Genomic DNA, 25,654 nt, shown 5'->3' with positions numbered 1-25,654 from the left:
AGTCTCCGAGTCCAGTAATGACCGCCAGTAACATTTTTCTCACGTTGTTGGCAGCCAATAAAGGTGTTTGCTTCAGTGGAAGTCTGACTCCTAGGGGAGCCTGACTCCTGCGGGAGGAGGATGGCCCAAGCGTAGTAAAGCTACCTGAGCCAATCAGAACATTCAAATTTTAAATTGCCTGTCCCGCAAGACTCTAGTGGGCCCAACCATCCAGATATACAATTATACTTCAACCTTAATTTCACAAAAACTATTGAACTAATTTACACCAATTCATAAAAAGCACAACCTCTGGACCAAGGTCTAGCTTCCTGCCGATTTTGATGTAATTCTGTTCAGAAGTTTTTGGCTGTATCCTTGTGCTAATAAGTCAATAGAAAATGCATTGGGATTTTGTGTTTTGGGATCCCTTTTTTTCTGAGCTCCAACTTGGTGGATCATCCCGAAAGGTTCCATGCACAAACTAGTCAAAAAGTAGCATCTTTTTGGAAAGTTTCATGGAGATTCATCAAACCGGTCCAAAGTTATTAGCATACAAAAATGCTGTTCCTATGGAACATCAGACCTAACTAGAACTACCTACCTAACATACCTACCTAACTATATATTCCAACTATTGCCCTATTCTCCTTTTAAATGTATCTGTTCAACACACACAACAAATTCAATTGCCTCTAATCAGCTTCAGCAGATGTCAAAGGCATACACCATACATAACATAACACACTCCCATATTCAATATCAATGAAATCAACTACTTTTAGGTGGTTACAGTAGTTAAAACTTGAAAGATATTTAGCACCCTCCTACTTTTCATTGTAAAGCAATGTCTACACTGAACGTAGACATAAACCCATCTGCTGTTTTAGTTTAACTTTTCTATTTTAACTTATTTTCTCTGTAACTTGATATCCCCTTTAATTCCTCTTCTATTCGGATTTGGTCTCCAAATAACTCTCTTTTTTCAAATCTTTTCTTTCCAAATCTTTTATCGCCTCACTAATCTCTGTCACTCACTTTACCTGTTTTCCTTGCACTCTGAGGTTGAGATTTCACAATTCTCTTCCACTTTAGGATTACTTTCTTCAGTAGACACACATTGAAGCCCACGTGTTCCTGTCACGCCTGGAAATCTGAAGCCAAGCCCCCCTAAAGTAAATACAGGAAGGATAGGCAGCACCAAAGGGGGAGCAGTTTTATCCAGCATGACATCACACCGACTACCAGAGTCACTGGGGCTGCTAACTGTGACATCAAAAAAGCTACCAGATGTCCCCCTGCTAGGCGTAGACCAAGAGGCTTTTACTACAGGGGGGAATCTAAGCACTTTTTAAGGGCATTTATTGTTAACAATTATGAATGACTTGGGCGGGGTGGATGGGAGATATGGGTGGGAAAGGGTATCCATATGATAGTTTCAAGGGATGTTACTAGGTTACTGTACGTGCTACCCAATGAGGAACATGGGAAACAAAAATAGTTAAACAAAAAAAAAATCAAATTACTCCAGATGATGCTAGAACTATTGGGTGTACCGAAAGCATGGTGTCCAGTGAAAGACTGCACCAAACGTGGCCACGATACAACATATCCCAGTAATAACAAGCATTGGTAAAGCATTGGTGTTTAGCCTGTTATTAATTTTTTGTTGTAAGTTGTAGCTTGGTGAATAGTTGTGCAATATAGGCTACTGGAACACCATTCAGGTGTTATGACTTGTTTTTTAAGAAAGGCAATATACTGTGCTGTTACTGGTGGTATTATGAAGAGGGAAGATTTGGTAAATGGGGTAGTACTATGTATGGTGGCAGAGGGGTGGCAACATATATAATTGCTACTGGTGCCACAAGAATCCCAGCTCCAGCACTACGGTTACCTTCTAGCCATGGAAAGAGCTCACTGATCGTGGGTATTGGCAGAGCGCACCCTGTCCTAGGATAGCAGGGGTTCTGCAGCTCTGGGTCAGATGAATTGACAGAGTTTCTACAGCAGAAGAATAGCAGGGGGTGTTGCTAGTCTAGATGTGGGAACACTGATGGAGTTCTTCCTGTTCCAGAAAAAAAAACGCATGGCAAATCTGAACTGAGAAGAGATGACAGAGCCTTTTTTTAAAATGTTTTACTGAGTGCAAATTTGCTCCAAAGGCATTAAAAGTGCTTTACATGCGCATCAGGCTCCATTACTTAAGATCAGATTCAGGAGCGGCGAGATAACATTTTTTGACTAGAATCACAGATTGTAGTAGAGACAACGCCGGGACTCAAAACCAACAGGCACATGCATCAAGCTAAATTGCGGTCGCAAAGGGCCAGATTTGCAGAATCTGCCCCTTGGCTACCACAATTTTTACATTTGGGATGCATCAATCCCAAATGGAAAAAAAACAATTTGCGATTGCATTTAAGGGATCTCAAATTGCGCTGCCTTAAATGCAATGCAAGATTGCATTTACAATAGCGATTTCGCTATTATGGACCGCTAAATACAGGTTATTGCAACCTGATGGTATTTAGCGGAAACTTTCAAAGTTTCAGGTTACACACACACACACATGCCCTTGGGGCATGTGTGTGAGCAACATTGGTGCACATCACAATTTCAGGGGTGCAACAGGGTGTCCTTTTGACACAGTTGCACCCTTGAAATTGCATGCGCAATGTGCCAGTACCAATTGGTACTCGCAAATTGCGCACACAATTTCCCATTCATTCCTATGGGCCAGTAGGTCCATAGGAATGAATGGTAATCCATTCCTTAATTGTGACTCGCAATTTGCAATGGTTAGGAATCACTATTTTTATAGCAATTCCTACATGCATAGGCTTTTGCGAGTCCTTAATTGCGCTTCCTTATTAATCGCAATCAAGGACTCACTAAAGCATATCTTGATGCATGTGCCCCAAGTCCTGCAGTTCAGACGTCAGCAGCTCTGCACATTAGCCCACTTCTTTCACGGTGCTGTGTGTCACAATGCCTTATTAAAGTGAAAGCGAACTGACTGGCCAGACTGTCGACTCTGTAGTGCTTCGACGAGCTGAGGCTGAATTCGAAGGAGCCCTGCTCAGCCCTAGTAGCATGACGAGCCTTCCAGTAAAATGCACAGGGGTCTGTGCATCGTGACTGAGGAACGCTGATAGAGCTGGGGCAGGAGTGGGGTTAGGGTCATTGTCATGCTATTCAAGGGCCAGAATAGCAGAAGCAACAGCAGTTACGGATAGCAGAGCTCTGGCAGCAGGGGTCAGCAGCTCTGGGATCAGATGAATTGACAGTTACTGCAACAGAGGAATAGCAGGGGGTGCTGCTAGCCTAGATGTGGGAGCACCTATGGAGCTCTCCCTGTTCCCAAATTAAAAACGCACAGCAAATCTCAACTGAGAAGAGTTGCACATTTGGTCCAAATGCATTAATGTGCTTTACACGAGTTTCAGGTACCATTACTCAAGTTGAGACTTTTTCAGGAACTACGAGATGAAGAAATTTGCCTAGAATCACAGGATGTAGAAGAGTCAACGCTGGGACTCAAAACCAAGCCCTGCAGTTCTGAGGTCGGTAGCTCTGCACATCAGCCTACATCTCTTTCACAATGCTGCATGTCTTGGTGTTGCAAGGCAGGGTGTAGTGAGCATTGGCTAAGCTTTGAGCAGTATCGAAGTCGCAGCGATGATAGCTAAAAGTATGCAGTGCATAGAATCGTCCACAAGTCAGAGGCATTACGAGGCGTAGTGGGCGGATGTAGCGATAGCTCTGAGTTGAAAATGCAAGAGGTACTCCGAGATAAAAAAAATGCATTAATTACAATTTCGCAGCACCAAACAGAAGAACCACAACCAACAGTGAGAGGAGGGAGGGCGTGCAGAAACCCACTCCCCTTTTATTGCCACACCTTTACCCCCAAATTATGGGTTTCGGGTGAAAGTTTTTCAATTCCAGCACTGTTACATTCATATAAACAACCCTATTTTCGAAGAGTAAATATTTGTACGCAAGTGCAGCCTGATAGAACACAATCAGCTGCGTAAAAGCACGAGGCAGCGCTACATGGCACACGTGTCCATATTGTGACAAGAGAAATGTTCACTACAGAACAAATACATCAGCATTTGGCCTGGGCGGTGAACTCCGCTCCGCTTGCGGAGTTTGCGGAGTTTGCTGAGTTTTCCACACTCCGTGTTACATGGTGTTCCGAAAAACGGAGCAGAGTTTTTTATCTCGCTCGCGTTTGACAAAGTCAAGTTGGTGACTGCGAGCGAGGAAAATCAACCTTCGGTGAGCTTTTTCCTAGTTTGCAATCGCAAGCGTGGCAAATCAACCTTCCACCTAGATTTCTCAATGCGGGAGGGGGGTCAGGTTTCTCAGTACGAGGGGTCGCATATGCTCGTGACCACTCGTGTTGAGAAACAGCCCGTTCGCGTTGAGAAAGCTGCTGTTCGAGTAAAAATCTACTTGAGCGGCAGAAAAGGAAAGCAGGGACTGCTTGCGCTGTGCATTTTCCCATTTGCGATGATTGCACAGTGCGGACAAGCATCGAACATTGTGCAATCACCGCAAACAGCATTTTTCTATTGTACTCCGCCGTATGCGGAGCCCTGCGTAGTGCGGCAGAGGTTTATTTGCACTTTGCGGTGTTCCGTGTAGTGCAACTCTGCAAACTCAGTCCAGGGTTAGTCAGCATCCAGTTAAAGCATTGCCATTCAGTGTTCTCGAATATATATTCCAGAATCTCCGTTTTGCTCTGCGTTGCCTTGAACGAGTCAAGCAGGCATGTCAATGAATATCAGAACTCACTTGCCTCTTAATTTTCCGGCTGAAAACTCTTAGGTTGGAATGTTCAAGAATAATATTTCTTTTCTACCATACGTTATAGTGAAATGCCTATATCAGCGTTTTACTTTTCAGAATGTATTTTATACACAAAGTCTTCAGTACAGGAAGCTAAAACATCTATATCAATAAAAAAAGATGCAGGCAACTTATTTTGTATTGGTTCGCAACATTACTAAAGATGTCAATTTTCGAAAACTAGGCACTGGAAAAAGAAAAACATTACAGATGTAATTTAGAAGTGATATTTTATTTCATGTCGGTAATTGATTTAGCTTGTTAACTCAATTACCCCTTATTAAAAATAGTCCAAGACCCTGAAATGATGGTATCTATGGTGAATCAAATGAGGTGTTCCATTAATCGCAGGCCGACTTCACAGAAGTGAGGTGATGTACAGTGGCATTTTAATGCAGGATGATAAAAGAGCAGTAACCTTTTCTGGGGCAGCGTCACTCGCAGCAGAGAAACCCCAAAGCACTTATACATGTCGGCCAAGCATATATTAACTAAGGCCTACTGTGCAGGTAACGCCACGCTTTTGCAAAAATAAAGAGAACAATATCTACAGTGTTTAAAGAGATTCAGAAATTATTTTAATATTCGTACATTGGAACCGCCGAAAAACACTCGCCCATTAGCCCCACTCTTGAGTTGTACTCTGAACGCCATCTTGTTGCTGTGATGGTGACCGTTCTGTGCAGTCTCCCTGAGCTGCCTTTCACCCCAATCTCATCCGCATCAGTAAACGCTGTTCTGAGACGGTAGTAAACCAAGACTTGTTAAGTAACTGAGTGCTACAAACTGAACTCACCAGTAATCTACAAAGTCAACCTTCATACATACCTAAGAGAAACTCTAATCCCAGTGGAAGATCTGGCTAGATGAGCAAAGTGGCAGGGGCGCCTAGGAGAGGGGGCGAGTTGGGGCAAGACACCTGGCACAGTAGCCAAAGCACCAGTAGAACATTTGTAGCTTTATCTGTTCTGTGAATTATTACATTTTAAGTGAGTAGATTAAAGTGTTTTTCTTTACTAAAGCAAAGCATTAAGCTCGGCAATCAATTTTTGCCCTGTTGGGTAGGGAGCTGAGCCCTGAGCTCCCTCTTAGCCTGTAAACTCACCAGATGGACTAGCCTGGAGTGCTCCTTCACACTGCTCTGCTTGGGAATGTCCTCACGGCTTTTAATGTGTTGCCTTTCTTCCTTTCAATTACATTCTCCGCAAGGATAAAAGACAATGTTTGCTACACATCCCCACAACTGGTGTTCAATCCCTTCGTGGCCTCCTTTGTGCCTGCAAAATCCCCACCCTGAAGCTTGTTTTCTTAACTCTCTCAGCTGATGGGCAAAGTAGGAATGTCCAACCGCGAAAGTTTTTCGACTGTAGATCGGAACTTGGACTTGGTGCTTGAGAGTTTCCCAGAAGCGCCTTTGTCTCTGAGCACCTTGAACCTTGCACTCTTAATCACGCAAACAAGGTTTTAGTTTTATTTGGTTGTCCTGTTCCTGTCACAGCGACATCCTCAAACAATCACACTTAGTCACACACAATGTCTCACAAATGTTCTCTTACATCAAAGTTTAATCTCTCTTATTTCTAGGTAAGAGATGGTACTTGTAGTAAAAATTACTTCTCTACTGTTCTCCACTGAAAAGAATGTACCATGACATCATGGAATGCCTGGGTGCCTCTGTGCTCACAGTGTCTGTTGGTCAACTCAGGCTGAGCTGCTAGGAGCATGCTCCAGGTGGGGCTTTATCTATACTTCGTATCTTCTCCTACTTACCTATCCTAGAACCAAGCTACAATAAAGGATTATCTACTTATACAGTTGAACTGTGAATCTTCCTTTACTACATAACTTCTGATGCTGCTGAATTCCCGATTGCCAAGCAGGGCTTGGTGTGCCTTTTATAGGCTCGGGATTGAAAATGCCCGTCAAGAATGTTCCAGAAGGTTCTAGATTCAAAATGTCCGCCAAGAATATTCCAGAAGGTTCTGGATTCAAAATGTCTGCCGAGAGGTTTCCAGAAGGTTGTGGATTCCAAAATGGCCAACAAAAAGTTTCCAGAAGTTTCTTGAGGTAGGTAACTTAATGCAAGTTGTCCAAATCTGTGGACAGATGGCCTTTTAAACACTTGATAACTTATGCGCTATGATGTGAAGCCTGGCCACTGTGTGTGCCTCGAGCTAGATGTGTGAGTACTGGGGTCTTGACTGTTCCTTTTGGACATGACACAACCCATCTTGTGATGTGTCTGATTACAATGTTTCACAGGGCCCAGGTGATCTTGCGGAAATAGACGCAACTCGGGGAAGAGAACATCAGGGGGCTATGGGTGATCCAGATAGAATCCTATGACTGCTGGCCATTGCTACTACTGACTGTTGATTGCTGAAGGGATTGTACTAAGCCCAGTTTGAAGACCAATTGCAGGACAGAACCAGGACATCAGACGTAAACAACCTCAGTCCCCAAAGCTGAGGCCCAGTAGGGAGTGCTTGCCCCGTGGTACCCCGCACGGGGTATGGCCGAGCCCCACATAGGTGTATGAAGCATTACACAAATGTTACAAAATACAATACTGAAAGCAGCATTTCATGATCAATGTAGATTGTGGTTTCTATATTGACTACCTGCTGATATAGGAGACGTACTATAGAGCCCAACGTTAATAAATGTGAACAAGTTCTACTTCACCGACACCAATCAGTTATTTCAGAAAATATCTACATAAGTTGGTATTAAATTCTCAGTATTGTACTCGTTTGTATGCTAGGCATCGTTTGGATTTTGATACTTGGGTTTCCTATATGTTCCTAGAAAAACCAAGTAAGGGCGCCATATTATATTTCACCTAAATATCTACTGTGAGTAACTCAGGACATATACACTGTGGGAAGGCACGCGAGAGCTTTGGCGATACAAGCGAGAAACAGACTCCTTCTACTCTTTTTGCTCCCACTCACTTTTTATTGAATACTTTACACAACACGGACTCGATAATTCTCGCTTCGGTGCCTGACCTAATCATGGGTTCACACTCTGCAACTCTGGGCATTAAGCTTGCTTAATCTCCACAACGGCCCCCCGCGGCGGGATGCCTGGCTTTCACCTTGGGGATGCCCTGTAGGGGCAAGCGCGGAGATGCCCCTTCGGGGGTCGATTCTGGCGCTATATAAGAAATGCAATAACAATAACAATAACAATACAGAAAGAGGAAAATATAAAAGTAAGAGGATGAAGGAGGACTAGTGTCTGCTATACACAAGGCCTATTCATAAAAGGAAATTTAAACATGTAAATTTACTTTCTCACTTTGTGGAGTAATTTTATTGGGGGCAAATCACCATTTCTGTGAGTAAATTTACTCCAAAGTGTAGTGTGGAACCAGGGGGTGGAGCCAAACTTACAATTGTAAAGTGAGTACATGCATCTTTTCACAAATAGACGAGGTTTCTCTGCCACAGCGGTGGAGAGCTTCCTATGAGTAAGAAAAGGGCACATGTTTAATATATACTAATTGGATTAAAGAAAAGAATTACTTTTATTATATTATAAAATACATGTAATCGATTACATGGCGGAGAGAGTGGGGGCAATGTGAAACCTGAGAGCAGAGTAAGGGTATGGCAGATTGTGAGGAGTGTGAGGGAGTAGGAACAGAGTAAGGACAGGGCTGCTTTACACGAAAGGACTATATTGAGGGATATATATGGAGGGTGAGTGCTGAGTCAAGGATATGGGCAAGGAAATAGTGAGGGGAACGACAGAATAATGGAAGCAACAGCCAAGAGCTAGCAGCAGAGAGAAGGGAAGCAATGAAGTGAAGGTGTAAAGCAGAACTGCAGGAAGGACTGAGGGAATATCTTCTCAGTAGAGTGAAGGTCTACACAGGCACGAGTGTGGAGGCATTGAGTGTCGCAGTAGGGCACAACAAGAGAATAGGCGTAGAGCGGAGCATGAGAGGAGTGTGAGAAATAACGCTGAACACAGAAGACAAGTGTGCCACCAAAAAGGTGAGACCAGATAGGGGTAGAGGGAGAGCAGGAGCAACATTAAAACGTCAAGGTGTGGAGAGAGTGAATGGGCCAGAATAGGTGCAAAATGACAGGCTATGAGCACAGTGAAATAGAAGGGCCAGGGAATTAGTATAAGCAGAGTGAAGAGAGGGGGGGGGGATAATGATGCTGGGGTCAGACAAAGGAAGCAAACAGGTACTGGGAGCAGATTGAGATGATAGGTGAGAGTAGGTACCGTGTGAGAGGCATTTATGAGATAAGTAAAGAAACAAGGTTTAGGGGAGAGTGTAATAAGTGGTGTACATTTAGGGCAAAACAATAGAAACGTTGTGACAGAGTGCCAGGCTTTGGGACGGGTCAGGAATAAAGTGAATCTTTAAGGCCAAAGTGGTGGGTAGAGGCAGAATGAGGGTTAACGTAGAGGAATACGGCAAGCATAAAACAGTCAAAAGGTAGGGTCAGAGTGAATGCATAGGATCACAGCAGACCCTATAAGCAGGGTCACTGAGAGCGGGACTCAGGCAAGAACAGTATTAGACGTGCTGCCTGATACATGCATTATTATTGAATAACATGCACCAACCTGAGATGATAGTCATTTTGGAGATGACACTACAATACCGCTGCTGCATTATTGGGCAAGCTCACTGACTCGGAGAAGGCAGCGTGAGACGGCAGCAGGGCTCTTGCCCATCATGCTGGTCATTGTGCCATTGTAAATGTGCACTACAGCCTGAGTACATTAATGCATGTATTGTATAGGTCCGTGCATGCACATTATAACATGGGACCCTTTATGCATGCACTCTCTAGGTCCATTAAGAATATGGCAACCTGGTGTCTCTGATGCTTGTATCGCCTGGGGTTGCATGCATGTGGTAAGTTTCATGAACTGGGGGAGGTGTGTACAGCGGCCTGGACAGAGGACAGGAAGCCTACCTCTATCAGTGCACTTTTCATTGACGCTTCTGAGTTTTGCTGGACAATTGTGGGGCTTGGTACCGTAAACGCTCAACAGGGCCCTTAAGGGGTTGTTTGGAGCGACTGTAGGAGGAACAGGGGTATGAGATGTGTCTTCTGAGGGAAGAAATGATGGTGTGTCCAAGAACATTTAGTAGATGGAAGTGATAGTGTCACTCATAATGTCACACATAAGATGCAACAGGGTCACACATGAGCACACCTCAAACATGGAAATGTCACACATGAGCTAACTGAAAACTTGGAAGCCCTACCAAAGCATAGTGGTGTTCCTTGGCAGGTTTCTTCTGATTTACACAACCTATGTTGGGCATAAATAAGGTGAATGTTTATTTGTTGGGTTTTAAAAATCCACATAAGGGATATAACTTGTGGTCATTGTCAATGAGGACATAACTGCCACGTTTTTCAGTTTGCATGTGTGCCACTGTCAAGCTTTCAGTGTACTTATGAGTGCTGTTCAACAACCAAATGTATGCCACTTAGAGCAACACTTTCTTGCAAGTGAACGAAAGCAATGAAGTCTGTGGGAAAAGATACGTTTTGGAAATTACACCATTTTGAGCTAGTAGAAGCTCTAGAAATATCTTGAACCTGCTACAAATCCCCTGAAAAGGAAGTTCACTACACGAGATGTTGATAGGATGTGGGCTGGCTGATCAGACTTCCTAAGGCACTGCTCTTGATAGGTGGTAGGGGTGAAGGCGGAGATGCAGATTGCATTGTGCAAGGCTTTGCAACATCCTTAATTAGAAGGCTAACGAACCTCAGATAAGGCTCGTTTACATCTGACCTTGTATAGAACATGCTACATTTTTACCCCAATTATATATGATATGCCCCCTGGTGGAAGGTATACTATTGATTATTTGAGTTACGCATTCTCACCAAACCTACTAATTTCCACGGGGCATATTTACAAAGCCCTTGCGCCACTATTGCGTCATTTTTAACATGGGAAAAGTGATGCAAAAGTGGCGTAAGGGGCTTGTAAATCTGCCCCCACATTTTCATCAGTGCCATGAATTTACTGAACAGAATAACCCACTAGGTGGCAGGCGTGCACCAATTAAGTTATTTTGTGAATGTAAGAGAGAAGATTTATTGCTGATCACCATGTGGTAGATTGGCTCTGCTCAACTGAGGACATAAGAGCAGGGAACTGGGTGCTTGTCAAAACAAGACAAAGATGGTAAACTATAGCCAGAAACACACAGACCCCAGAAAAAATAAAAATATTGGACAGTATTTATTAGGGGTACAGACGTACATATATTGCATTTTGAAATACAGTGTTGTCTAGTAATGTTTTGAAAAGGAAGTGATTTTTTTTAGCCCAGTAGCCCCTCCCCCGTCGCACAGGCCCATCTGTGCAGCCCTCCACCACAAACCAGACTGTAATTTTGACCCCCTAGAAAAGATTTGTGAGTACCCATGGTCTAGGTAAATGTGAATGCATGCTACTAGGTGGGTAGGATCCGTTAGGACTTCCATCTCATTTGACCACGCAAAACACACGTGAAGCTCAATCATCTGGCCCGGAACCCTGCAGGTGTGCCAAGTCCCTGATGAGACATACCACAGTGAAGGTGGCTAAGGGAACGGCTCTCTACTTGAGGTCATATGCCTCCAATCGCACTAACATAGCCCCAGACCTCTCAGTCTGTTGGAGTTGATCACCTTTCTGCACATTTTAGTCCACCATATCAAAGTCTATGGCGCAAGATAAAACATTACTACTCGATTTGTCGATTTGGGACAAAGAGCATGTGGAATGCCGACAGGGGGAAAGACGGTCGTTGGAATCAAAAGCCATGACCGAAACATACTCCGCTCCCAAGAACAAAAATAATTAAATCAAGGGTTCGCGGATAGAAATAAGGTGACCTAATCGAGAACAAATGGGAATGAGACAGCTCACCCGGTAGTAATATACAAACACCACGGAAATACCCCTATTAAAAAAAACGGGGAGGACTCTCACACATGTGCGGTTGCACGGGTGACACCAGTCATAAGGAGAAATATATTTGTATGTCCCGATGAGGTGGTTTTATCGACTAAACACCACTGAAATGTGTCAACGCTTTAGTTCCTGTTAAATTTGGAAGGTCAAACAGTATTGTGCTGACACGAAGGGATGACAGACGTAGCCAAGTGGATGATGAACAGCCGCCTGAAACTGAACTCGGACAAGATGGAAGTCCTCATCCTGGGATCTTCACCCTCCGCCTGGGACGACTCCTGGTGGCCCCCCGCCCTGGGCAGCGCACCCAAACCAACAGACCACGCACGCAACCTGGGCTTCATCCAGGACTCCTCCCTCTCCATGACCAGACAAGTCAACGCCGTCTCCTCGTCATGCTTCAACATCCTGCGCATGCTACGTAAGATCTTCCGGTGGATCCCCACCGAGACCAGGAAGACGGTCACCCAGGCCCTCGTCACCAGCCGTCTGGACTACGGCAACTCTCTCTACGCCGGAACCACCGCCAAACTCCAGAAGAGACTCCAGCGGATTCAGAACGCCTCAGCACGACTCATCCTGGACATCCCCCGTCGCAGCCACATCTCCGGTCACCTGAGAGATCTGCACTAGCTCCCGGTCAACAAGAGAATCACCTTCCGTCTCCTCACCCACGCACACAAAGCCCTACACAACCAAGGCCCAGGATACCTCAACAGCCGCCTCAACTTCTACGCTCCCACACGCCAACTTCGATCGACCGGCCACGCCCTCGCCGCCGTCCCCGCATCCGAAGAGCCACCACAGGAGGAAGGTCCTTCTCCTACCTGGCCGCCAAGACTTGGAACTCCCTCCCGACCCACCTCCGCCTGACCCAGGACCACCTTGCCTTCAGGAAGCAACTCAAGACCTGGCTGTTCGAGCAGTAGCGGACCCCCCCTCCCCTAGCGCCTTGAGACCCTCTGGGTAAGTAGTGCGCTATATAAATGCTTTGATTGATTGATTGATTGATTGATTGACAGGGAATTGAAACTCATGCCCTCTGTTGTACCAATGTAATCCAAATTAACATCTGTAAGACAAAGTTAACTGTCTATGTTTTCACCTGTTAGGTTATGAAATAATGTCTAAGTGGTGTTGCTGTTTTTAATCATGTGTATGAATAATTTTTATGAATTTCTGTACAAGGGAAATTGTTTTTAATGATAAATAAACTGTTATTTTTTTAAGTAATTGTTATTTTCTTTGTAAGTGCTTTATGATCTGATAATGGTTCAAGAAGTGTGTTTAATGTGAGTAGAAAGGTGAGGCGTGACTGGCCTCTATACATAGTGTTATCAAAGGGAAACCTTTTCTTTTACTACATAGTATTTGGGTGCTCCATTTGCTTTGGTTGAAAGAGCCCCTCTCCTTGGTTTAAGGTAAGATAAAGCAAGCATTGGCAAAGCCAGCTGATTTTTGCCTATGCGAAATCTATTGGCTTTGTTAAAGTTTTCTTACATGTTGCTCAGCAGTTGAACTGCTGTATAACATGGCTTAAAGTAATAAGAAAAGCATTAGGATGCGGTCAGCTTTGACCTCATCATGGCGTTTTTTTTTAATTTAACTTTAAGCCAAGTTGCACAGCAGCTCAACTGCTGTACAACATGTAAAAAAAAACATTGACAAAGTCAATAGATTTTGCATAGGCGAAATATATTGGCGTTTGCCAATGCTTGTTTTCTTTGGGATGGTGTTACATTACCTGTGAACTGCCTTGCGTGGGACTAGGCTTACTCCTAGACTGGGCTGGAGTATATTTACAACTGTATTACCACCTAGGGTAAAATAACTTTAGTACTCCTTACTTCTCCCTAAATTACTCCTTAAACCCCTCCCATTTAGTAGCAGATATTTCCCATTTCCCCAAAACTCCCCTAGTCCTGACCACATTAGTAGTAAAGTTACATGTTAATAGATCTCACCATAGAAATACAGGAGAGGTGACGTGGAGATTTCCAACAGTAGGTTGATAAATTGCATTTGATATTTAGTACTACTGTAATACTACTTTACATGCTACAAAATGCGGTTTGGAAATTAGTTCTATACCTCAATCTCCTGAGAATGTTCACATTCAACATGCTCTATATATTCACCGAGAGGACGTTCAATTTTACAATTTTTCAAACTAGTGAGAACAAGCAGCAACAAATGAAACCTAGATCTTGCAGGAAAGCAATGTCAATGTTGCAACATTTGAGGGATGAACGACAGTACAACGCTATCATTTTGATCGTGGTACTTTACATCGTGGTTTTCACAACGCAAGTCGTTAGAACGACTTGTGTTGGAGAGCGCTGGATTGAGGATTAATATGATTTTCTATTCCAACTCCAGCCCACGTAACAGTAGAAAAGGTGTTGGAATAGAAAATCACACTATTCCTTAACCAAGAGCTCCATCCAGCGCAAGTCGGAGTCATGACTTGCTTTGTAATGGCTGCGTGGTAAAGGTCGTGCGTTGTAAACACAGAGTTGTAAACAATGTTTCCCCATTTGAGTAAATATCCATCTAGCCTGAGGGACTCAGGTTACATTGTTGTGGTAGAAGGTCCTGCATGGTCAAAGTAGTGAGGCGAGGGATTGTGCAATACGCATTACATCCAATGGCGGTGAATGTGCGTTACAGAGATTCTTTCCGTGTGTATAAAATGGCGAATTTAATATCTTAATGGGTCTTAATTCTTGAGTTTTTTGGCAGTGCAGGCAGCTGTGAATTTAAGTTATTACCTGTTGAAGTACAGTCATCTCTAGATGTTAAGCTTTCAAATAAAGAGCGTGGAATGTACCCAACTACCAGGATGCTGTTGAATGATGACTTGTGGTGGCTCAGAGCAGGGGTACAGATATAAAATCATTGTTCCTCCAGGGCAGGCCATGAGGCAGAAAGGCAGTCCACTGAGTCCATGGTCACTTCACACCTTGGCAAGGCACTCAGCCTTTCCGACCTCTGGGGTTTGTAAAGTGGGCATCATAAATTGTGGTAAAAGTACCATCTGATAGGGCACTTCTGCCTAGTCTTAAAAAGTATCTATCAAAAACACATTATTATTAACCTTTTATAGCAAGTCTCCTGGCCATAACCTCGGGGACCTTTTGTTTCTACTTATGAGAGTGCGGGGAGGGAGATATATTAGAGGGGTGAATTTCCTACAGGAATTAAAGTTACTGTTTCCTGTGGTGACAGCATTCCTTCCTCTGATAAATCTTCCTATTATTTGTCACTGTATTTATTGCAATATTTTATTCATGTAAATTTGACAATGTCACATATTTTGGCATTGTCGCATATTTTTGACTTGTATAATAAATCTGGGGTATACAACCTTAAATATTTGCTTTACGGCATACTTATGAACTTTCCTCTTGCTTTGCACACTATGTCATGACAAACGGGATGGGGTAACCCAATTTCTCCCTTCTTGATCCTTGACGTTAAGTTGATTGATTAAATTACTTTCAGGCTGTGGGGTTATGTTTGATTGATAGCATTTCTTCCTCCCACTATTCATTGGAATACCACGGTTTGCCTCTTGATGTCTAAGTTTGCCCAGGGAACTCCTGTGTTCAACCTCTTGGTTAAAGCAACCCATAACATTTCCTAGACTTTAATGTGTTCATACAAACTCAAATCACAAACAGAAATCAGGTCCTTTCATATTTATTTGCACCATTCTTCATTAACAGTAATAAACGGAAAATACAAAGTCAATGAACATTACACAACGCATGAATAAATAAACTACAACAGAGTACAAACGGCAGATGGTCAATGGTGCTCAAGTGGTGTCATTTTCGGGCAAGTTGTGATATGGGATAAGTGGATTCATGAAGAAAGGATTGGATGTACAACTTTTCAAATAAACGTATCTTTTTGCACAATTCTTCAGTTAACACATTATGTAATGTTTCCTCTCTTGTGCAGTGCAAACAGAAACATTTAGTATTTTAATTTTGTAAAAAGGAGCACATTTTAATTTTCTAGTGCCAAGTAGTCAGACCTTTCTTTAAAGAAAACTGAAGTTTGGAAACGTTTTACTGTACACAAGAAAACCAGAAAACAACATGAAAAATGAAGGGATGGGCATGACCAAAATGAGCAATGATACTATTGTATGGTCAAAAGGTGCAATATTAGACCCCATTTTCCATAACCAGACTAATGCTAATCTAGCCAAGCTCCTACCAACTTTTTCCAATACCTATCACCCTAAATATTTTACTTTAAGGGTTTTTTGTTCAGGATTCCTGCAAAACCTTTTTTGGAAGAATTCCTCAGTTAAATGTTGGGCTTGTTGGTATTTTTCCAGTGAAAACCTAGTTTTAGGTGTTTATTTTACCTATTTTCTTTTAACTACATAAAATTCACAAAGTTAGATACTTGTTTAAAAAAAAGTTCCCCAAAGTGGGCGTATACAACATTTGACAGCTTCCTCTACTAATTGTTAAGCATGGTAAACAACACCCCTCGGACACTATTTTCCAGTGGGATTTCAGTTAGGGGAAGACGGAAGATTTATACTGACACCACTCCCTCCAATCAAAAAAGGGTGCATAAATGTATTGCAAACGCAAAACACCACAAGCGTCAGCTTGGTGTTTGCAGGTTTGCAATCCACATGATGTAATTCAGTAAAAAGACACACTTTTTATTTTGAACTTCACTCTGACTGTATAGTGTTGAGAAAAGAAGGAAGCAGTAATATTAATGCTGTGCTGTGAACGCTCTGTCAAAAACAATAACAAAAATATTTAAAATGTTATGTGCAATACAGTACATAGTTATATATACTACATATTATATACCACATTTTATGTATATATGTGTATATATACATAAGCTTTTTATCATTTTGGTTTAAATGTTTTTATAAAATGTATTAAAAGCTAAACATAATTGCTTTATATGTTAAAAAAAGTTACACCAGTCTTCACAATTCCGTTTTTAGCAATTTCAACTACAACAGCTAGCTGCTGCATGAAAGGATCATACTTTATATTGAGCCAGGAAGCAATTATTGGAGTCAGCAAGAGACGAAGTCAAAGGGAATTTATAGGACAATAAACAAAGAAAGCCACCTTGCCTTCACTGACAAATCTGTTAGCCTAAACCTGGCCGCAGCGTGTGCCATTTTGTGCTCTTCTGCTTGTTTTACATCCAATGTTGTCGTCTGTAATGCTGTTATTGTTTGAAGTGGAAATGTGTTTACAAAGAAGTAGGATCTCTTCTTTCTATTAAAAAGTAAAACAATTAATTGAACCTAGCTAATACTCATTATTTAGTCTCAAAAGCATCAGCTAGAAATTCCTCCTCCTGTTGAAGAAGCAGAACTCCCCAGGCCAACCTCATGCCCATGTTGGCTGAATATCAAGTGGCAGAAACCCTTAGGAAAGCTTCACCGATCATGTCAATCCTGTTTCCTAGAGGCACATTTACAATTTTAATGATCATCTTCAACAACACTTCATTCTAGCACACCGCACTGACAAAAGGTGGAGTTGTGAGCTCATCTAAGAGCTGTCAAAAGGATAGGTGATTTCAGGGCCACTTTCATGGTTTGCCCTTTTAGAGGACTCTCCAGAATCTATGTGGAACCTTCTTTCTAAAAGACAAGTAGGGTGATTCATAAGAGTAGACAGTCCCACAGACCCCGGCCCATTAGCAGGTAGGCAGCAGTCCCTTAAATAATGTGAAATCTACTTAAGTAAACTGTGCTTAGAATTAGAATTGCTGATTTATATATTACAATAATTAATAATTGGGTTCAAGGGAGACATTTTCCAGAGGATAGTTTCTAGTAACACATAAGAAGAGGTCCTCATTTCCAACTAGCAATCACTAGTGCAAAGGATATTGTAGGAGGCACAGTTAAAAAATGTAAACATTTGTAACAAAAAATATATAATTCTTTTGCAGAAACAGGCAGAGTTAGCAGTTCTGTTCTCGTATTCTCAAGACAGAAGCCTAGATATACATTTCTAGGTGGTGTTGCTGATAATAGGAGCTAAAGCCGGTGTGGACAATATCTGTGATCTACCTAACATGGCTTGATAGTTCTATCCCAACTAGTTAACCTCGGAACTGGGAACCTAGCGCACCAGATGGTCTTGTGGATTATATAATTTGCTTCTGAAAGCAGGCAGCAATCACTGGAACCGATAGCAAGATGTCACAACAAGGGATGTGCCTGGATTGAGAGCAGGGAGCTGGTCTCAGCAGAAAGTACATGAAGGGGTGACTCAAAAGGCAAAAAAAATTTGGAACTGCAAACCCTGGCCAATCTTTGCATCGAAAACACAATCTTAAAACTTGCAAGAAGTGCATTTTACTGCTCATACATACCCTGCAAGTATTACAGAAGAGAACACACAGCGAGATCTGCCACAGAAAGTATACATTCTAAAAATCATAACACACAGCTCACGAAAGAGCATAATATCTAAACATTTTAAAAATGGACAGGGGTAAAGGAGGCTTCGGAAGGGAAGGCAGGTATCGGAGATCACACAGAGAAGCAGCTGCAAAAGTATACCTTCCTACGCTGTACTCCATATACTGATTTAGAACATGAGCAGTTGCTTGGCTGCAAAACACACCACTGCGCCGTAATCAGTCCTCGTCAGCAGTTACCAGGTCAACACCGCTTTGGTTGTCAAAGAGCTTGGAGCAATGCAGTTTTAATCCGCTCCCCCTTACTTGCTTCTTGCACTAGTGCAGTATCCAGAGCTCCTTTAGTTGAGAGACGTCTACTCAATGCCTACAGCCCCAAGAAGAGACATCCACATTCATCTCCACGCTCCTGGGTCCTAGCTGGTCCAGCACTGGAGGCTGGAGAACTGGGGGGTCAAGGAGGACACCGATCTGTGTATGGCTGGCTTCAATTCCTTTACTCAACAAGGGAATCCTTCCAGATCATCTCTTTTATCACCTAGCCATTTAAAGTGTCTTAAAGGCCCCACTGGGTGGAATACTCTGCCCTGTCACATTCTGGGACACCTCTCCTTTAAGGAGTTCCTGATCAGCTTACACTTTCCATGACACTGGGTAGTCTAATCTGCAATACTAGAAATGGACAGTGAGAGACCTTCCCATGGGACATTACTATGGGTCCCCTCTAGAGTGTGCCTTTACTGAGATTACATTAAGGAAACTGTGTAAACCGACCAGAAGGAAAACTGACAGGTTAAAGGCCATCAGACTACTGGAAGGCTCTTCACCTGGATCAAAGCAGTCATAGTCCTTGCCACTATGTGTCCGCATGGTCTGTCTGCATGTACCTATGAAAAAAACATCTCTTGTGAGCTTCTCTGCAGCAGCAGTGAAAATAAAGGTTCTTTTCAGTGCCTTATAAAACTACATAAAATGTAGCTTTATGTGGCTGTGAGCATCCATAAAAAGAAAAATCCACTTGAGCCCAAAGAGTTCATGAAGGTCATTGAGGGGCAGTGGCACACAAACAGACATTAGCAATCTGAGCTTATGGCATGAAAGTGAAGTTTTGATTTCAACCTATGATTCTGCTTCTGACTTTGTGTGTGATCTTAGGCAAAGTACTACCGGCTTCCGATGCCTGCTTTACTTAGGTGTCCATTGGCTGTGCCCTGAAGGGGATTCATCTGCACTCCCCATTAACACAAAACATTTTAAAGTTCATCCTAGTAGGACTTCAATACCCCGGAGATTTTCAGTAAAAGATAAGCAATTAGATAAAAAAGTTTTTTAAAAACACACAATATAAAAACACAAAGCCCGAAATAATAAATGTAAAAACAACAATAAAACAATAAATAAGCCTCTCACTTTTCTACGTGCTATGATATGTGTACATGGTTGAACATACAAATAGCACTGAGATGGACGAGGGCATTGAGACACTCTGCTGTAGTAGCAAACTGTCTCCTGAAATTCTGGACAAAGAGACATGCTTGGGGCAACAACTTCTGATGGGAATTTGCAACATTTAAATGAAGCTCTAGTGGCAAAATCGCACAAGGCTGGGGTGACCACAGATTGAATGAGGTGAGGGTGAATAGTGGGAGCCCATGGTTGGTTGCAGAGTTTCTCATCCCAGCTCTTGTGCGGTGATCTCAGGTTGGAGTTTTGATTCCTGTGCTCAGTGTCAAGCTCTGAAGAGAGATGAGCTCTAGTGGTATGGTAACAGTGTTAGAGTCTGATTTCCAGCTTGAAGTCCAAGCTCTGTATCAGTGTGACCTTTAGTGGTTAAGTCCAGGGTTGAGAGCCTGATTCGTGGGCTCTCATCCCAGGTCTGAGGTGGCAAACTCTATTCGCGAGATTTCACGGTCAGAATCTAGAATCCGAGACACTGAATCTAGCTCCACAGAGAGGCAACCCTTGGTACTCAGATCCCAGGGTTGGAGTCTGGATTCAGAGACACTCATACCAGCTCTGCAGAGAAGTTTACTCTACATCTCAAATCTCAGGGTTGGAGACTGGATTACTAGATACTACTAGGCGCTCATCATAGCACTACACAGAGGTGATCTCCTAACCTCTAGCCCAAGCTCTGTACCAAACTGAGCATTAGTGGTACGGTTCAAGGCTGGAGTCTGGATTTGTGGGCTTTCTTTCCAACACTGTGGCGGCAAGGTCTAGTCACAAGACTCTGGGTTGGAGTTTGGATTTCTAGACTAACTCCAGTTCTACAGAGAGATGATCTCTAGTTCTAAAATTTCAGAGTTGGGATAGGTAAGGCGTGGAGTCTGGAACAGCGCTATCCAAAGGGAGGTCTAGTGGTAAGGTTTAAGGTTGGAGCCTGCATTCAGAGGGTCTACTCCACACAAGCTCTGTGTAGTGCTGGTGCCGAGATCTCAAGGTTGTGGTATGGATTTCTACATCTTATCAACCTATACTCTGTAGAAAGATTTATTCTTTTGCTGAGCTATCAGGGTTGGAGTCTGGAATCCTATCCTGTGGCCCAGTCTTTGAACCAAAGTGAGCTTTAGTGGGTTAAAGGATGGACTCTCGATTTGTGGGCTGTCATCTCAACACTTTGGAGGAAAGCTCTTGAGGGGAGATCTCAGGCTTGGGGTCTGGATTCTTAGACTCTCATCCTAGCTCTTCCAAGATGAGTTGGTGGGTTCTCAAGATTGGAGTCCGGTTTCCTAGGTTCTCCTCCCAGCTCTACTGAGAGGTGACGTCAAGCTCTCGGATTTTAGGGTTAAAGTCTGAATTCCTTGACGTTGCAATACTTTCTGTAGAGAGATAAACTCCAGCAAGATCACAGGGTTAGAAGTCTGGATTTCTAGACTCTCATGCCAGGCCTGTAGTATGACTAGCGCTAGGGATTAAATCTCTGAGTTGAAGTCGTTTGTAGGACTGTAAACCCTGTAGAGGCAAGCTTGAGTGAGAGCCATAAGGTGTGATCCTTTGCTGTAGTTCCAGCTATGCAGAGTGGCGATGTTTAGTGGGAACCTATGGTTCGGATTAGGGTTTTGATTGGCTAACCCTAGTTCTGTTGAGTCAGGGGAAATCTCTTGAGTTCAATGCCCAGCGGTATAGCTTCATGGTGCAAGCTCACTGCTGTTGCATAAGGATTCCCATACTCTAATTCAACATGGGTGATTGCATACCGAGTTGCCATAGCTCTGGATTGGACTCTTAACTTCTGGAGTTATCCCACCTCTGGGAGGGAGGTGAGGATTAGCGGTGAGAGCAAACTCCACCTCTGGGAGAGAGGTGAGGTTTAGTGGTGAGAGCAAACTCCACCTCTGGGAGGGAGGTGAGGTTTAGTGGTGAGAGCAAACTCCACCTCTGGGAGGGAGGTGAGGTTTAGTGAAAGAGTAAACTCCACCTCTGGGGAGCAGGTGAGGTCTAGAGGTAAGTGCCAACCTTACCTCTCGGAGGGAGGTGAGGTTTAGTGGTTAGAGCTAATTCCACCTCTGGGAGGGAAGTGAGGGATAAAGGTAAGAGCTAACCTCAACTCTGGGAGGAAGGTAAGATTTAGTGGTGAGAGCTAATCCCATCTCTGGGAGGGAGGTGAGGTTTAGTGGTGAGAGCTAATACCCTGTCAGGGAGGGAGGTGAGGTCTAGGCATGATACATTTGGGCTGGAGTTAAGATTCATGGAATGTAACTGCCTCTTTTAGGGGCACAGGGCTGAGGGGGGAGATCTAAGCTTACCTCGGGGAGAGAACTAAGTACTAGGCACAACCCTGGGAAGGGAGCTGAGGCCTAGTGGCAATCAATCAATCAATCGTGACACTTGTATAGCGCACTACTCACCCGGAAGGGTCTCAAGGCGCTTGGGGAAGGGGTCCGCTACTGCTCGAACAGCCAGTTGCTTCCTGAAGGAGAGGTGGTCCTGGGTCAGCCGGAGGTGGATGGGGAGGGAGTTCCATGTCTTGGCCGCCAGGTAGGAGAAGGATCTGCCTCGGGCGGTGGCTCTTCGGATGCGTGGTACTTGGCGAGGGCGAGGCTAGCAGACCGTAGCTGGCGGGTGGGTGTGTGGAAGGTCAGGCGGTCCACTGTTGGAAGAGTGGTAAGGTCTATTGGTGAAAGTCAACTCCACCACATGGAGTGATGGGAAGGCGGGAGTGTGAAAGCAAACACCACCACAGGAAAAGAGGTGAGACAGCCGTGAAAGCTTTGCAATGGAGGCCGGACTCCTGAGATCAAATCCATCTCTTGGGGGAGGGGGTGCGGTGGTTAGTACACAAAGCTGGAGTCCAGACTCCTGGCCTACACCGAATACTATGTGGTGGGAAAAAAGCATCATTCTGGTTTACATGTATTGTGGACTACATCTACCAGCCCCAATTCTCCATCACTGATGGACAGTGTGTGAGAGACAAAACTGAGATACCATAGTTAACAGATGACCAATGGATGGGCCACAGTGGAGAGCAGGGTCTGGTACTTTTCCGATATAAACTCTGCAGTTGTTAGGAAGATTAATACCTTAAGTTTGAGTTTGGCTGCAGTTGAGGATGAGGTCTTTGGCCAGAGCAACTGCAGTGCTATTCTGTAGAGGACACAGGAACCCTGTATATCTTTTAACCTGTCAATACATATCTATAATGGGATTTCTGGCAGGACAATCCCAGTGCATGCAACAATCAGAGGAACCAGTCTGAAGAGGAAAGAGACAAGAGTAGAAATTAACCAGGAGGTGGTAGTATCTAGATCCTTATTGGGTAAAAGGAAAGTCCAAAACTGTGCCAGGATCTGAGAGAGCAGGAGATGGATTGGGGCCCTGCATGCTCTATCCCCACCGCACAAAGGCCCTTGCATCTTCCACCGAACTGCAAAAGCTCCAGATGAGGGCTACACATTAGATTGAAAAAGGAAATGTTTAACACCTATGCCACACGATATGCCTTCATTAGTGTGTACTCCCTGCGATTGGTGCGCGCTGCCCAAATGAAGAGGGCAGCTGCCATGAACTGCAGAGGAGCCGAGACACAGGCCAGGCAGAAGGACCAGCCAAATTCCCCCCTCACTTCCTCAGGGGGCTTGAGCTTCTGATGGAGCAATTCAATCCCAGCAACATAGCAGGCAATGGTCCCAAGAGTGCAGACGCCTGCGGGAAGCAAGGAAACGAGAAAGGAAAATGTAGGTATCAGCACAATCTCACTTATTTTATTGTGAGCCCATTAATCCCTCCCCTGTCTGCCACACTCTTTAAGTGTAATTTTTTTCAAACAAGGAATCAATAAAAGCATCAATACAATGAACACATTCACGATTCCCACCATCAAGTTTCACAAAAAGCCACCCTGGGCCAGACTGAACCAGGCATTGTAGCCTCTTTGTCCAAATTAAACAAGACCCCTATCCTCAATAACCTACATTTGATGTACTCATAAATAAAGCAATGAAGATGAGAGTAACCTGCTCTACTATCAACAGTATAGGAAAGGTACTAATCTGTAATCTTAGGTTCTCCCTTAGGGGATCCTCATTAGAGTCATAAGCACTGAATTGACTTGCCCACGTGGATATAGTTACTTTTAAAATGCTTTTTATAAGAAAGCCCATTCCATGAACCAAATATACACTTACGTAGCCTAACAGATCCTAGATTGGCCACATTTAATTTATTTTCATTTTAAAAAGAAGCCAGTTGTATCTATAAAGTTCACTGGATTAAGAAATATTGATTACGAATTTTTTTTATAAACTTTCTTTTAAGAGAGAGGAAACCAGGGCAAGGTTGCAGAAATCACACACCGCAGAAGCGACCGCGCGCTTTTAAGGTGACCTGTCCTCAAGTGGTCCTGTCAGTGACAACTAGACCAGTTCATTGCTTTAAATAAAGAAACAATCCTAGGTTGAGTGTTAGAAAAATACTTCCATCATTCCACCTCGGAAGTGGGAGAATTGCTTATGACCTAGAGGAGAACTAGAATTACAGGTTAGTTACCTTTCCTTCTCCTCCTGGAAATCATCATCAATAGCCACTGAATTGAGCAGCAAACCCATCCAATATAAAAAGCAGTGGAATGAACAAATGTTCTGAAATGGGGGCATTTCTCAAACAACATGCCCTCTACCAGTATGGGCTTTAGGTTTGTCAGGAAGGCATCTGTCTCTTTTACATATCGAGTGTGAAGAGATCTTTCCGAGGGAGAGGATGGCTTTGGAAAGAAAGCTAGCAGTGGAACTCTCTGTTTAACAAGAAAATCTGACACTACTTTAGGGAGGAAACTCAAGATGAGTTCTCATCACTACCTTGTTCTTTTGGAATACACAGTAGGGCCTGAATCTCCCTGATTCAGTGAGCTGAAGTTATAGAGACTAGGAAAGAAGCTTAGCAAGTTAGATGTTTATTGACGCCTTATGGATCGGCTCAAAGGGAGGACTCATCTATTGAGGGAGGGACTATTAAGTTCCTGAAGTGAGGAAGGAGTTCTAAAGGGAGAAAATACATTCTGAATACCCTCTATTTAATTCTTCACCACAGGCATTGTAAAGAAAGGTGTTTGCGATGGACTTTCTACAAGTAGTAATATCCACAAGATGTACATTAACGGAGAAGTTCAGCTCAGATCTTTAAAGGGGAGAAAGTAAGCAAATACGTCCTCTCCTGGGCATTTGCAAGGAGTGTGATATATTGATCAAAAAGAAATTCCCTTCAGAAGATTCTCTGACATTGCAAGGAAGTGACTGAATGAGAGGCTGAGTAAAAATATGCCTGCCTTCTCAGCTGCTGGAGTACTGGCACCACTGGTTGTCTAAACACTGCTCAAGAGGCCTCACATGTAGATTAGCACAAGGTTACCAAGCAAATGCAAGAAGCCATCAATCACAGCAAAGAGGACATTTGGTGTGAAGCCTGATTCTGTGTTCTTAGACGTTGTGATACTTTGGACAGACGGATAAAATTCTCTCCTCTGAAGGACCTGAGTGTCCAGTACCACACCCAAATAATGGATGAATTGAACTGTTACAGTGGTTGATTTTTATGTGCTAGACTTGAGAACCCAGACAGCAAAGAATGGCAAGCGTCATTTGATAACGGCCTAGAGCTTCCTGTGATGTTGAGGCATTTATCAGGCAAATGCAAATGCAAAAGAAGCTGTTTCTCAGGAAAGGAGCTAACAGCGCCAAAGACCTTGGGGCTCATGACAGGATTTTGTACAGTAAAATGTTGTTACTCGCAAGAAACCTCAGAAATGTTTGACCTTTTTCCAAAGTTTAGATGTGGAAGTAAGCATCCAGAAGGTCTATGGCACACATCCAGTCCCCTTGATGTAACTGAGGGACTATGGAATGTAAAGCGAGCATTCAGGTTTTTCCACTCCATATCCATTTCTTGATTGGGTCCCTATTTTTGGAACGAAAAAGTAATAGGACCAATA

The 25,654-nt window shown here is 43.5% G+C and overlaps 1 protein-coding gene across 3 annotated transcripts in view; it reads right to left on the bottom strand.

Annotated features, from left to right (window-relative positions):
* Positions 1-15,479: 15,479 nt before the first annotated feature.
* CLDND1 (claudin domain containing 1) overlaps positions 15,480-25,654 on the bottom strand; it is a 69,137-nt gene continuing 58,962 nt past the window's right edge. For 2 of the 3 annotated variants that reach the window (XM_086953234.1, XM_086953235.1), the window contains exon 6: positions 15,480-23,373. In XM_086953234.1, coding sequence (XP_086809360.1) covers positions 23,153-23,373 — 221 coding nt within the window. In that variant the 3' untranslated portion in view covers positions 15,480-23,152. The remainder of the gene's footprint in view (positions 23,374-25,654) is intronic. The other variant, XR_015307561.1, reaches the window with a different exon arrangement.

The sequence above is a fragment of the Lissotriton vulgaris genome, chromosome 1_2 (assembly GCF_964263255.1).
Source record: "Lissotriton vulgaris chromosome 1_2, aLisVul1.2, whole genome shotgun sequence".
Classification (NCBI taxonomy): domain Eukaryota; kingdom Metazoa; phylum Chordata; class Amphibia; order Caudata; family Salamandridae; genus Lissotriton; species Lissotriton vulgaris.
This window is presented reverse-complemented; position numbering and strand designations above follow the sequence as displayed.